The 14414-nt window shown below is 40.5% G+C and overlaps 1 protein-coding gene across 1 annotated transcript; it reads right to left on the minus strand.

Moving 5' to 3' along the window:
• Positions 1-1792: 1792 nt before the first annotated feature.
• On the minus strand, positions 1793-11578 carry LOC116324489. Its single transcript, XM_031745091.2, has 9 exons — positions 11438-11578; positions 7985-8081; positions 7674-7848; positions 6916-7061; positions 4598-4774; positions 4285-4401; positions 4055-4141; positions 2967-3114; positions 1793-2750 (listed from the first exon to the last, which is right to left on the minus strand). Exons 1-9 carry the CDS (start codon positions 11449-11451, stop codon positions 2731-2733), a joined length of 981 nt encoding a protein of 326 aa, XP_031600951.1. The 5' UTR covers positions 11452-11578; the 3' UTR covers positions 1793-2730.
• Between the last annotated feature and the right edge of the window lie 2836 nt (positions 11579-14414).

The following is a 14414-nucleotide window of genomic DNA, read 5'->3' on the forward strand; positions in this document are numbered from 1 at the left end:
CTTCCTCAAAATGTTTAAGTACACACTTCACATCACACTATGATAAGCCAAGTTTTCACCCAACAGCTCTCTGTAAATCACCTGTTTTGTTTCAAAAATATTTTTTATGCCGGTCTCGTGTTTTGTGACACGCTTCCAGCAACAAAGTGCCTAAAGAAACCATTTAAAATAGCATCTTTGCCAAGCTGCCTGTTATGTGCAGACACAACGCTGGTTCATCCTTTGATAAGGTGTTTTATGCTTGAATGATTCATGATGATTCAATTTTAAGTGGCTTAACATACACAAAAACATTCCTCTGAAAATCCTCGTGTAAAAGGAGGTGACTGAAAAGACCACTTTAAAAAGTTACGCTGACGTCAGGTGTTTTCATTACAATATGATGACGTCAGCTTGTTATTGTGACGTCAAATGTTGTTGTACAGCTGTCTATGCCCTTTCATATGATACATGGTTTCTTGGGCAGTGACAATCAAGGTCAAATACAAGGCCTGGTATATTGTTGTGACGTTTGAAAACAATCCACTAAGAATTGTGGGTAATATCAAGTTATTAGTGATGTTCATATTTGATCTGACCTTGAAATTGACCCAATTTTCACCAAAATTAATCAGCTCGAGCTGTTATTGATATCTATCTACCAAAATGTGAAATTAATATATTGAAAACTGTGGATGATACACTTCTAACAAACAGACACACAAACAAACGGAACCGATTACATACTCCCTCACTTTAGGGAGAAGTACAACAACGTCTGGCTCATTGAAAGCAAAATTTGACCCATGTAGCAGACAGGTCTGCCCCAGATCTGGTGTCGAGCCGGCACTGCTGGCTGACTTCTGGCATGGTAAGTGGTATGTCATATGTCAGATATAGGCCAGGCCTGGAGTAGATGGCACTGTTTATGTGATGGCATGCCACATCTGGCCAGATTGTGGTTCGGTTTATGTGGCCCAGGCTCTTAGAAAACAAGTCTAGCCCGGATCCGTCATCAAGCTCGCACTTCTGACTGACTGGTGTCATGGCAGGGTGTATGTCAACCAGATGTGGGCCAGGTCTGGCAATGATGGCACTATTTATGTTCCTTTTTTAGTTAGAAGACCCAAATGCCATGTTGCAATACTATACTGCTGTGGTAGCCAACGTTTCAAATGCAGGTTTGTGAGTGTACACTTTATCCAAAACCTAGTGAGGGTTTACTCACGTTTGTCACCGGGTGGCTGTAGATCAGGAGGTAGATCAGGTCACCTACTGATCAGAGGGTTAGTGGTTCGATCCCTGGCTCCTCCAGTCTGCATGTCAAGAGTGTGAATGTGTATGAATGTAGTTAGAAAGCACTCAGTTTAGAGAAAGTGGGTGAATGTGGCATGTTGTACAGAGCACTATGAGTAATTGGGAGAGTAGAAAAGCGCTATAAAAGAATCAGGCCAGAGTTTCGTCATGTTTCTTTTGCACTATTATGTTCCAGCATAATAATCAAGCTATATTATCACATGGCTTGATTAAGGTACACATTAGGCTGACATCTGGGGCCAGAGCTGAAACTGTTCTGGGCCAGTACAGGACCACCAGTGTGTCTGCAACTGGCCTTGTGCTGGCCTATGTGTGGGCCACCTCTGGCAAACCAGATCTGGGCCACCAAAGGGCCGTCATTCTTTGCCGTACGTGGGCCATGTGTAAGCACATTGTGTGGGCCAGATCCGGGCCATACCAATTTTGCTATGTGAAGAAGAGTGGATCAAGACTTGCACAGAGCTGCATGTCCCAAAAAGATGGGAAAATCAAAAAGTTTTTGTTAAAATACTTTATTAAGAACTTTGAATGAAAAAAACAGGAGTGCATTAAAGTGCAGCAGAGAGTTTAAAAAATATGTCAATAAAAACACGGCTAGTCGTGGTGGTCGACTGCACGAGTTAATTTAAACATTTCTGATTTTAAAAAGCAAACTTAAATCAGTCAATATAACCGTGAATACAATTTACAGGAAGAAATCAATTTTTTTTAAAGTGGAGGATGTTGGCAACGCGACAAAACTCGGTTTAGGTGTTAAAATGCATATTGGTGTAAAAACGATTTTATAAAGCTAGTTTACAAACACATGTTGACAGGATACCAGAACGATCTACCGGCGTGACGACATTCAAAGGGAAATATTTCCGTCTAGTGGTATTTAAATGTACTCCAAGACTCGATTTGCACACGGTATAAACATGCGGCGCATACCCAGATAAACCATCTCCTTGAGGGAAAGCAGATGTTGTCAGGATACGATCGCATCAGCCAGACTGATCTACCTGCGTGACGACATTCAAAGGAAAATATTTCAGTCGCAGTCTGACTAAAGCCACAGAGAGTGGCAGAGCGTACAGCGTCAGTGAGCCGTGCTTAGCTAGTACGCTAATGCACTACTATAGAAGTGTTGGCACAACCTGGATAGTGAGGTCTTTAAATACAGAGAGTCACATCGCACATCATGATGCATGCACGCATCCAGTTACAGACTGATTATATCAGATGCAAATAAAGCCTCAGAATTCATTTAAATTCTGTAAACAGGGACACTGTTGAAGCCAGAAACACATTAACATTCTTACAGTATACAGAACATGGAAATATAAAAAAACATGCTGAGTGATGATTTTGGCAGACTTAATGTGAGCCCCGCTGTCAGCATCACGGTGCGTTAAGCCCACAGCGTGCAGCTGTTTCCTTGGTCCTGATGTTTTATCACTTGTTGTGTGCAAACACTGTGAAGAACAATAAAAACACAAGGTTTCAGTATCCTGATGCTCAAGGTTGGCAAATTCAGGAAAACTCAGGTTTCTTACAATCAACATCACAAGCAAACAAATTCAGGATATTTAGGAACAAACAGAAACTGCTAACTCGGTGTTCTCCAGATGCAGTGTGTGTTTTGTGTTGTGCTCAAAGTGACTCTTAAAGGACTGAAGCAGTAAACTCACTTCTCTCTCTCAGGCCTTGTCCAAAGCTGTGTACCAGTCTGATGAGGCCCCAGAATAAAACCACTTTGATCACCAGTGAAATCAAAGCCCCGGTTACAGCAGCTGCCTCCACCGTGTACGTAGTGTCCTGGAACCATTTCTCTCCCACCTGCGATTAAAGCAAAATCATTGTTTCCCCGCAGGCGCCTGTATCTGAGCGCACGGCTCACCCAAAGAAGAGAACGCCAACATGCGGCGCCATCCTCACATCACAGAGGCCAGCGCCCCTGTGATGTGAGGATGTGCTTTAATGAAGCGGATCTGGTTGAGCAGCGATCGTGTCAGAAAGTGAACTGAAATGCTGCTTGTTTTGCCTTTTTGGGGGGGTTTACTGGCAATACTGAAAAACACTGGAAAGTAACTATTTAAGTGCTACACCAACTGCATTTATTACTGCACCTAAGTCACTCCCCGATGAACAAATGCCCAAATTTACAGCACAAATAAACGGATTTGAAGTCTTGGAATAAAAACCATTGTGTTGCTGTGCAGGACTCACTGTGAAATATTAAGGAAAAATGTGCTTTGAGTGACTTTTCACGTTTCCTAGTGACAGAAAAACTGTATAAGATGTCACCTGAAACACTGCCTCTCTAAGATGTTCTTTTTATACCCAATCAAGTTACTGACCTGTTGAAAATGAACCTAATGAGTTTCAAAATGTTCCTCCAGCTGTTTCTTTTTAGTGCTACTTACTTTTCCAGACTTTTGTTGTCCAGGTCCAAACTTTCCTGGTATATTGTAAATAAAGTTCATGAGATTTGGTTTTACCTACATTTTATCTCCATTTTCCACGTTGTCCCAAAAAACTCATCACTGAGTCACACTATGATAAATTCTCACAGATATAATAAAATGTGTATTGATCCCCCAACAAAGGCACCGTTCGGTCATATTTGAAGCACAAGTTATGTGACAGTCATTCCTAAGCCATTTATGCAGGATTATTATTAGGAAGACTCACTTCATAAAGCACACTCACACAAACGGAACAACAAAATGTGTAGTTAAATAAAATATTTGAATAAATGAGGGAAATCTCAGCCTACCGTGTACATCAGATACACAAAGAATGCCACCTGAGGAACATTCTGCACCATAAAGATCCAAACCAAAACTTTCTTTTCCTTTAAAACCTAAAAAACAAAAACAAGTGGTTACAATTGGCTGCTCTTGAGCTTGTGACTGTTTAAAGTGCATCTATGTTTCTTTTTTTTTTTTGGTTTATTGTCGCTTGTGACTCTCTGGTGTGACCAAAGGATGTATAAAAAGGTCTCACCGCAACAGCGCCCACAACTGTAGTCAGGATGGCCCAGAACACTCCGACACCCACGATTATGTTGTTGGCACCAGCCGTGGCCAGGCTCGTTGTTAAGATCAGGACGCACAGGCACAACTGAAAAGGTCACACCAACAGCACAACATCACGAAGCCGCTCATCAGCTCTGTTAAAAACAAACTCGCCTCACTGCAGGACGCTGAACACCTAGGAAAAAAAGCATCTGACGAGGAGCACATGCAGGAGCACATGCTGCACGTGTGAAATGCCAAAAATTACTACTGTAAAATACAAAAGGGGAACGTGTGTGTACCTGAGCCTGCAGGTCAAAGGTCACCATGGAGAAACAGAGGTTTAGCAGGAAATACTGCTCCTGAAGGCACTCCAAGGCTCCGCCCACGCGGAACGCCATCATGTTTGGTCTCCGGATGAGGAGTGTGGTGCAAAAGATGTGCACGACGCCCAGGGTTACGATGCACACAAAACGCACCTGCCACACAAACAGATCGCCGCTGCTCACTCAGTTTGTGCTTCAGATTTGTGCACGGTGAAAAATTAAAGGCTCTGCAGTTATTACATCAAATTATTCTCCTATCAGTCATATCAGTCACCCGCCAGTAAAAAAAACGGTTCAGTTTGCAGAAATGTGGCATTATTCAGTAACTCAACACTCAGCTGCATGTACAGTAGACTGTGCGTGATATGAACTGCTCTTGTTGGGGCTTTGCATGCTTTTAAATAGAACACTGGTGGAGTTATAACAGGTTTACCACCTTTGCTTTTATGTATGTTCTGCAAACACCAACACACAGCTATAACCATCAACATGTAGTCTCAACATTCACTAAAACTACACACACATGCACACGTGCACGCACACAGATCTATGCTCATACCCAGAAGTGGCTGACACATACAGTCACAGTGACATCAAGTGGTGGAACTAAGAATCATCTAAACATGAAGTAATCATTCACGATGCCTGCTGACATGTTTCCTTTGGGTTTTCCTTTTTCGTTTATTTTGTTTCCTTTCGTGTCTTAACAGCAGCAGCAGGAAGCAAAGATGACACTATTCAGAGCTGACGCATACACAAGTATTTTGGATGATGGCACAAATTTGATTTCCTTTTTCTTTTGTACACCATGGCAGTGGATTTTAAATCAACCTATCAAACATGTTTGAAGTGCAGACTTTCAGCTTTAATTGAAGGAGTCAAAACTACCTGGAAAATTAAACTGAGCAGATAAAAGCTCTGCAGTTCATTCCAAGTGTTTAACATGTGTTTGGTACATTTCACTGGAAATCTGTCAATATGAGGCCTGAAGATATGTTGATATGACCAAAATCTCATATTCCGATAAAAGACATTTCTCATCCCAATAACGATTTATATCACAAAATAATGCTTTTTCTGTAAATTCTGTGAATCTCTGGCAACTCCACTTGTGTGAAGTGTTTTCAGCTGGGGGTCGTGTTCCTGGAGCCGAGTGTTTTGACCAATGCATGAAACTGCTGCGGGGAAAAGCCTGTTCTACCGTTTGAGTCTAAGGTTTATTTTGAGCAGCTGATGGCTATTTTCTGCTTCTCGTCCGTAAGCTCTCTCCATACTCTTTCACGTGATTCTTGCGTAGCTAGTAGACGAGGTTTGTCATGTTTGAGTCTGTGCTGGGGGCCGGTTTGCGGCATAATTAGCATAGTACAGTTTTCTGGTCCGTGTAGACTTTCATAACCAAACCGTGTCCATGCTACAGAGGTAGCCCCTTGTTTAGAAATAAGGTCCTCGATTTGTTTTGACTGGTCCTTCTGTTTGGAGCTAACATGTTCTGCCTCACTTTTACTGGCTATACTGGTATTCTCTGTGTATTTTGCGACACCACGAAACAAACGTATAATGTATAATTTTAAGTGACAGATGTTTCCATATCGTCATCCAATATATTTCATCATATCGCACAGCCGTAGTTGATAGGAGCGGAAGGAGGCCATCATTAGCTGTTCCGTGCTCAGCTGGAACAGCTCTCTGTGAGCACGTTTTCGGTTACTGAAAACAAAACTGAAGGCAAAGAAAGTCACATCAACTAGCAATGGGAGGGGACATGCAGTGAAGACCGGGAAGAGCATGTCAATGGAGGAAACGCAGCATTTGGTGATGCTCTTCTAGACTTAAGGAAGTCAAAAGACATAAAACATACATATCTCAAATTATGTTTGTTTTTCCAGTCACTGCTGGGCCTCTTAAAATAGAAAACTGTATAAAACTGGCTGTAATTTCTTACAGTTAATGAAATATTTTGTGAAAAGAAATCTGAATGAAGTCTGCACTTCAATCACAGGCATGTTGACTGTTTGATTTAAAATCCACTGAGGTGGTGTACAGAGCGAAAACTACAAAAATGGTGCCATTTTTGCAGCCATCAGTCAGTCACGCAGGACTTATAGAATATCTTGATGTTTAATATACTTCTGTCACGCTAATGATGTTTTACCATGTTTTTTTTACATTGTCTCAAATATTTGCTCATATTAACATTATTATATTCTCTGGTTTTGTTTTGTAAATCCAAATCAGTCAAAGTTCTATTTGCTTTTTGCACAAGAAATATTCACGATTCCCTCCAAACTCCTCACCAGCAGCTCCTGTTGGCCTTTCGTCCCCAGCACGGAGAAGTTGACCACCGATCGAATCATCACCACCAGCACGCTGAGCACGAACGCCACCAGCTCCTGTCGGTTCTCCTGCAGCACGCCGCGGGTGATGTAGTAGATGCAGAACACTGCAGGGGGCAGACAACAGGCAGAGCTCACATGCAAGACGAGTGCTTTGAATAAAGATGAAGTATTTGCACTATATGTCTCAATCATATAGCTTAAGGATATAAGTATACGATACAAAGCTTTTAATGAAGCTCTCTGTGTAAAAAATGTTAATGATCATGAACAAAATCAGTTACTTTGCTACTCTGTTCATCAAACATCTCCTCAGAGGTAACATTTACGCTACACTAAGCTCCACAATTTATTTGCTAATCATTGCATTTTGCATTTATTTCGGTTTTACACAGCATCCCAGTGTTTGTTGGAAATGACACTTCAAAAGCTGCTTTAAGCAAAAGTCACCATTTCCTCAAATCTCTACAGGGCAGGTAGAGAGTGCAGCTCAAGTCATTTTTATGGGAAATGCTGTAAACCTGAGCTATGAGGAAATAAAGCTAGCTCAGTTGACACAAATCATCACTGAACACATTACCCACTGGAACCGGCTCCTTCCACTGAAGTTTTCATCATATGATTGCAACAAAAGAACTTCTGCTTTTTAAAAGGAGGCGGTGGGGGCGGTGATGAACGCTGCAAATGTCTTTTTTTTTCCTTGCTCTCAACGAACTCACCTATTCCAACTAGCTGGATCAGCGACACAGTGAAGTTGTCCTCATCGGACACGTCCGTGTCCGTGTGCTGCTTGTAGAGGCTGAACACGGTGAGGCCAAGCAGCGCCAGCAGAGACAGTATGGCGAAGCAGAAATAGCCCTGCAGCAGGCGCGGCAGCTCCGACCAGGGCTTTATCTGCAGCAGGATGGAAAGGACAAAGAATGTGAAACAATCTGCGAAAGCCACAAAAAAAAAAAAAAATCACAATCAAAGCACGACAGGAATGAAAACATGCGCTTCGCTTCCCGGCACGGCAGCGTCAGTATCTCACCGGTCCACATGGTGTCGGGATCAGTTCCTGGTGTCTCGGCCTCAGGTTCGGAGACGGAAGGTCTGAGCCATGTTGTGGCTGGTTGCCCAACAGAGGACTGAAAAAGTAAACAAATTTTATATAACTGCAGACGATCATATTCATTCTGGTCACTCAACTTAAATAAAAAAAACAAACACTGCTCACTGATAAAAAGCGAAACTCTAAATAAGCCGGGATCCATCAGGCTGTTACATGCTGCACATTCAAATGCAGAAAACATCACACAAAGGAAGACAAACATAACAGACATTTATGGCAGCAAACATTTGAATGTGTCGCTGGTTTCGATAACAACATTAATGATTGCTCGGTGTCACAGTGAAAGCTGTGTCTACTTGTGCATTTCCTCCTACGAAATATCAAAGGTTTTCTTATCAGAGGCCACATTTTTGCAAGCATCTTACAACTGAATCATAAAATAAATATGTTTGCGGCAGCTTTCCTCAGCAAATCCTTTAGAGGTCTATAAAAATGGACCCTAGGAGACGACAAACACACCCCACATCACATACAGTGTCCTCCTAAGGTGTGCTCACTGGTAAATTATGATCAATTTACACTCATACACAAAAATGGCGAACCTCGAGTTCTTGACAATTGTAGGCGTTCTGCCTGTTCTTTCTAAGGTGGCTGAAAAACTGGCAGCTTATCAGTTTGTCACTTCTTTAAACAGCACTTATTCAGCTTTGCACCCAGTGCAGTTTGGTTTTTGAACCAGTCACTCCAGTGATACAGCAAACTTTACAAAAGTTAAGAGCCTAATTACACAAAGGGAGCTTGTGTTTTCAGTCTTTGCAAAGCATTTGATAGTGTTAATCATCCTCTGATGTCCTTTGTTGGATTGAATCATGTCTTCTGAACTGCAGTGATAATTCCATTGACCAATAATTGTCATTATAGTTTTCATCAACAGTCTTTTATTTGGTGATTAAAACAAGGTGATAACTAAATAAAAACTAATGCACGAGGAAAAAAATGATGATGAAATGTACTGACACTTTCATCAATGAATAAAAATGAGATGAAAATATTCTGGAGAGACGAGATCCAATCAGAACTAATTAGGTTGTTAGAAAGGTGGGATGAGTATGAAAGTTATCCAATCAGAAGTAATCTCTGTGTGTAATAAGGTCAGACATGCACATTCGATCTGCCCCTGGAAAACAGCAGAGTTAGCTCCCATGGTCACTGTTTCACATGAAAACACAGCAAAATGTAACTGTTTGAGAGGAATAGAAGAGTAGACATATTGACACATTTAGCATTTGATCTCAAGAAAAATATGACACGTTGTAAGCTGTGTGGAGCAACAGTCGCTGGATAAAAATATGAAAACTTCTCATATGAGAAGACTAGACTATATAATCAACAATCAAGCTCTTTGTTTACCTGTAGGCGTTCCTCAAGGCTCATTTCTAGAACCTCTTTTTTTCTTTTTGATATATTATGGATTTTCAATCTGCTTGTTGCAAACTAGTAGCACGTCAAAATGTGTATTAGATATGCTGGTCTACCGTGTCTATTTCAAGCTTTGCCTCTCCAAACAAGAAATGGACACAGATGCACAGATGCTAAGTTGCAGTACCAGCACAGGGAGACATTTCATTGCAAGCCAACATGAAAATGATGACAGGAAAGTGCTAACGCAGACATTACTAACACATTTACATGTACACATTATCTGCCTATCTTAATAGTTTCCTAATAGCCTAGTATTAATAGTTACTTAATAGTTACTTAATAGCCTAGCCTAATAGTTTCTAGCAATTAAGGACCCTGGTATGAAGTACACTTCCTACCTTCCTTGCTTAGTAACAACTTGTATTATCTCCCACTGTGGGTACTGCAACTTGTGCATGCTTGTGCTTTTCACATTTTGAAGAAAAACATTTGAAATGGACACAGTGGACCGGCGTGTCTATAACATGCTTTGTCGTGATATTGGTTGGTTTGCTCTAGAGCTAATACTCTTTGCTGATGATACTGATGATATGCATACAGTAATAATGAAACTGAAATGTTCTACCAAACTTCCATGATTTATTAATTGATATTAATTATTGTATTACTACACGGTCACAGTCTGGCTTTAATACTTTAAAACTACAGTCTTTATATAACAAGATTGGAAATCTTTAATAAAATGGCATTATTGTTATCACTACTGTTGAATTTTACAGAAGCACACCTTACTTGGCTTTGAAAATCTTGTTTAACACATGAATATTTGTCTTATTTATAAAATTTCACATAATTTGGATCCTCCACCTTTTAGTCATTGCATTACTATTAGGGTAAATAGAAACCAAACTACACAGAATAAATACAATATTTTAAATATCAGTTAAAAAGGTGGTTGATCGATAACCGGGATTGCCAACACTGAGGTGGTTTTATCATGTTTCTCTTTAATATGTCTGTTTACCTTTTCTCCTTTTACGTTTCAGTTTACATTCATGCAGCAGGGCCCTGAGGTCATGTCATCAGGGCCAACTGGTTGCGCATCATACCAGGCTGAAAACTAAGGCAGAGCTTTTGCAGCAGTGGAAGTCTCTCCCTCTGAGCTTGAGATCTGTAAACTCGAGGGTCGCTTTCAAAATGCAGCTAAATTTTTTTTAGATTTGCATTTGAGTTTATCTTGAAATGTGCTGAAGAAATATTTTATATTTAAGTACATGTACTAACATTGTCCCAGTTAAAAATATACAAATAAAAATGCAGAAGTTCTTATTGTTACTGCCTCGATAGGTGCTTAAGCAGTTAATACAAAGACAGATATTTCCCAGCCATGTGAAATTACTCCACTGGATGGGAAACTGCCAAATCTAGAAACACCATCCTTTAGACTGTTGATCATCGTGACTTACCAATAATTTCTACAGTTGAGGATTGCAAAACTAGAAATTTAGCACTGAACATGAATCATGCCACACACAGGAAGGCCATCCTTAGTTGGAGCAACTAAAAATACTGAATGCAAAATACGTTGTAAGCATTAACGTGTCTTTCCTGTTTTGTTCCTCTGGTCGTTTATTTTTGTTTTATTTGGCTTGCATAAATATGACTTCATTCATATGTCTACAGAGGTTACAGTCGTCCGTGCCAGGTTCAGTCCTCCACATACAGAAGACTTGTTGAACCATTAAGCCTCTACATTAGCTCAGACTCCATATAAAGCTTGTCAGATGAAGGCTCACAGTTATAAATAACAATAAATAACACCTTTATTGATTTTAATGGGTGTTTCCGGTTATAACGAGATAATTAAGGTGTACATGTACCAGCTGTCTCGTTACATTTTATCACGACGCAGATAAAATGTAATGTTACAGAGTAATGTTACTCTGTGACTAACAGAGAGAGAAAGAAAAAGTAACTTTTACAGTTAAATGCACGAATTAAGCTGCTCACCTTATCTCGTCCATTTCCTGGCGGACTACAGCGCTGCAGCTCTCATTCCTGAAACCTTTTCAGTTCGTCTCCACCTCCAGCCCACACAACTTCAGTTTCACATTTTGCAATATAAACAACGGGAACAGTAGCCTGGCCAAATTCTTCTTCTACTGCTTCATTTGTTGCAGCGCGAAAGTGCTGCTGCCCCCTCGTGGACCACAAAGAGGCTTGCACCGATTGATTTTCACATTTTCACATTTTATGAATTAAATATATATATTTTGATAACTTATACACTACCAGTCAAAAGCTTGGACACATCTTCTCATTAAATACTTTTTCTTTGTTTTCATGACTATTTACATTGCAGATTCTTATTGAAGGCATCAAAACTATGAATGAACATATTTAGAATTATGTAGTAAACAAAAAAGTGGAAAATAACTCAAAACATGTTTTATATTTTAGATTCTTCAAAATAGCCACCCTTTGCTTTGATTGCTGCTTTGCACACTCTTGGCATTCTCTCGATGAGCCTCATGAGGTTGTCACCTGAAATGGTTTTCCAACAGTCTTGAAGGAGTTCCCAGAGATGCTGTGCACCTATTGGCCCTTTTGCCTTCACTTTGGGGGTCTTCTCATCCCAAACCATCTCGATTGGGTTTAGATCAGGTGACTGAGGAGGCCAGGCGATCTGGCACAGCACTCCATCACTCTCCTTCTTGGTCAAATAGCCCTTACAGAGCCTGGAGGTGTGTTTGGGGTCATTGTCCTGTTGAAAAATAAATGATGGTCCAACTAAACACAAAATGGATGGGGTGGCATACCGCTGCAGGATGCTGTGGTACATATAATGGTTCAGTGTGCCTTTAATTTTGAATAAATCCCCAACAGTGCCACCAACAAAGCACCCCCACACCTCCTCCTCCATGCTTCACTGTGGGAACCATGCATGTAGAGACCAACTGTTCACCGTTTCTGTGTTGCACAAAGACATGGCGGGTGGAACCAGAGCTATCAAATTTGGACTCATCAGGCCGATGCACAGATTTCCACTGGTCTAATGTCCATTTCTTGTGTTTCTTGGCCCACACAAATCTCTTCTGCTTGTTGTTTTTCGTTAGATGTGGTTTTCTAAGACTTAGTCTAAGTCAGGGGTGTCAAACTCCAGGCCTCAAGGGCCGGTGTCCTGCAGGTTTTAGATCTCACCCTGGGTCAACACACCTGAATTAAATGATTAGTTCATTAACAGGCCTCTGGAGAACTTCAAAACATGTTGAGGAGGTCATTTAGCCATTAAATCAGCTGTGTTGGATCAAGGACAACTCTAAAACCTGCAGGACACCGGCCCTCGAGGCCTGGAGTTTGACACCTGTGGTCTAAGTCTTGCCCTGTCAAGATGCCAATGTTCACATTTTGGACAGAGAACACAGATGTGAATGGCCATTGTGAGCGACCATCTTTGAACAGAGGGGGTGGCTTACGACACCAACTGTCTGCCATCTATAATCCAGATTTGAGATCCCTCGCCAGACGCCTTAACGCCCATTCACATCTTGGGCCATTTGACATAAGTAAATAACATGATAGGGTGGGGCTAGGTTTCACCCATAACCTTGGCTGATTGTGACCCACACCCATTTTCACACCTTCGCTCATGCGATTAAGCATAGGATCAATCAGGGGTCCATGACCCCCTTAGAGATACTCCCAATAGGGTTTAAAAATCTTGGACTCTCCATCAATTGCTCTTAGAACTGAAGACATTTCTCGTATGAGAGGTGAAACGTCTTCATGGAAACTCAAAGAAGTTCAGACACTTTTCTTTCCAACCTCCTTAGACTACAATGACCTGAATGACTGAGAACCTTCACAGACATATTGCCTGTTAACATGCGATTTTTCTAAGGCATCTAAGACTCAGATGAATGTTAGTTACATATCCTGTTTGTCAGCTCCAACCCATCAGCTCATTCAGTTCTAAGCTAAAAACCACTAAAACCACAAAACTATGAAAACTACACATGCCACTGGGCTAGAGTACTACTAATCTTACCACAGCCACGTGTGTTAAAATATACATCTACTAATGTGATATGCTGATATCCAATAAGTAGTTGAAGTCATCTCCAGGTCTGATATTAAAGCTGTAAACACCATATATATGAATCAATTCATGACAAAAAGCACTTTGAGAGCACAAACATCCGCTAAGGGAGCTCACTCTCTGGGCAGTATTTACTTTACAGTAGCATGACAAATGTTTACTTTGATTACAGACATTATGGAGGAGTAGGTAATGGGCAATAGATATTGATTTGTAAATAAATGGACATGAATATCATATTGTGTAATGTTATACTACAGTATATTTTTAACTAACTGGACAGCTCATTCTTTTTCTTGCTAGTAATTCCTTCAAAGGTAAAACACATTTTGGGTTGAAGCTGAAAGAAAGGCAGATATGAAATATAATAGCAAGCGGTCAAATGTGACATGATATTTGGATGTCAAATATAATGTTGTCATTAAAATCAAAGGCAGCAGAATTTCAAGTACAATTTAAAAGATAAAAGGCATTTTATGAAACTTTGACCTTATCTGAGCTTGAATGAGAGGTCAGGGGTCAAATGTGACTCGATATTTTACCTCTTTATATGGAAATTTCTTTATTTTGATACCACACATCTGTTTCCTACACACTGTTTATTTCTAAATATGCTGATTTCTCCGTTTTTATTGTCCATCCTGAGCCATCTTAGTAACAGTGCTAGGCATTATTTGTTTATTGTTTATTTGGTTATTAATACGTCTGTATTAATAGTCACCAATGAAATCAGATTAAAAATATCTTGTTCTCAACATTTTACAAACTTAACCACGTGTGCTGCTGCAGAAGTCATTTCTCTTGTGCGGACGGAAAGCTTAGAGAATGTATAATTTTTTGACAAGAGTCAAGTTTGACATGAGCCCCACCGGAAACACGCTGATGGCA

This window comes from Oreochromis aureus, linkage group 20, assembly GCF_013358895.1.
Source record: "Oreochromis aureus strain Israel breed Guangdong linkage group 20, ZZ_aureus, whole genome shotgun sequence".
Taxonomy (NCBI): Eukaryota; Metazoa; Chordata; class Actinopteri; order Cichliformes; family Cichlidae; genus Oreochromis; species Oreochromis aureus.

Excerpts from the sequence above, each read along its gene's own strand:
- LOC116324489 (XM_031745091.2), bottom strand. Across the intron at positions 4,402-4,597 it reads CCTTTGACCTGCAGGCTCAG|TTGTGCCTGTGCGTCCTGAT; the intron begins GTACACACACGT and ends TGACCTTTTCAG. Across the intron at positions 3,115-4,054 it reads TTGTGTATCTGATGTACACG|GTGGGAGAGAAATGGTTCCA; the intron begins GTAGGCTGAGAT and ends CTTTAATCGCAG.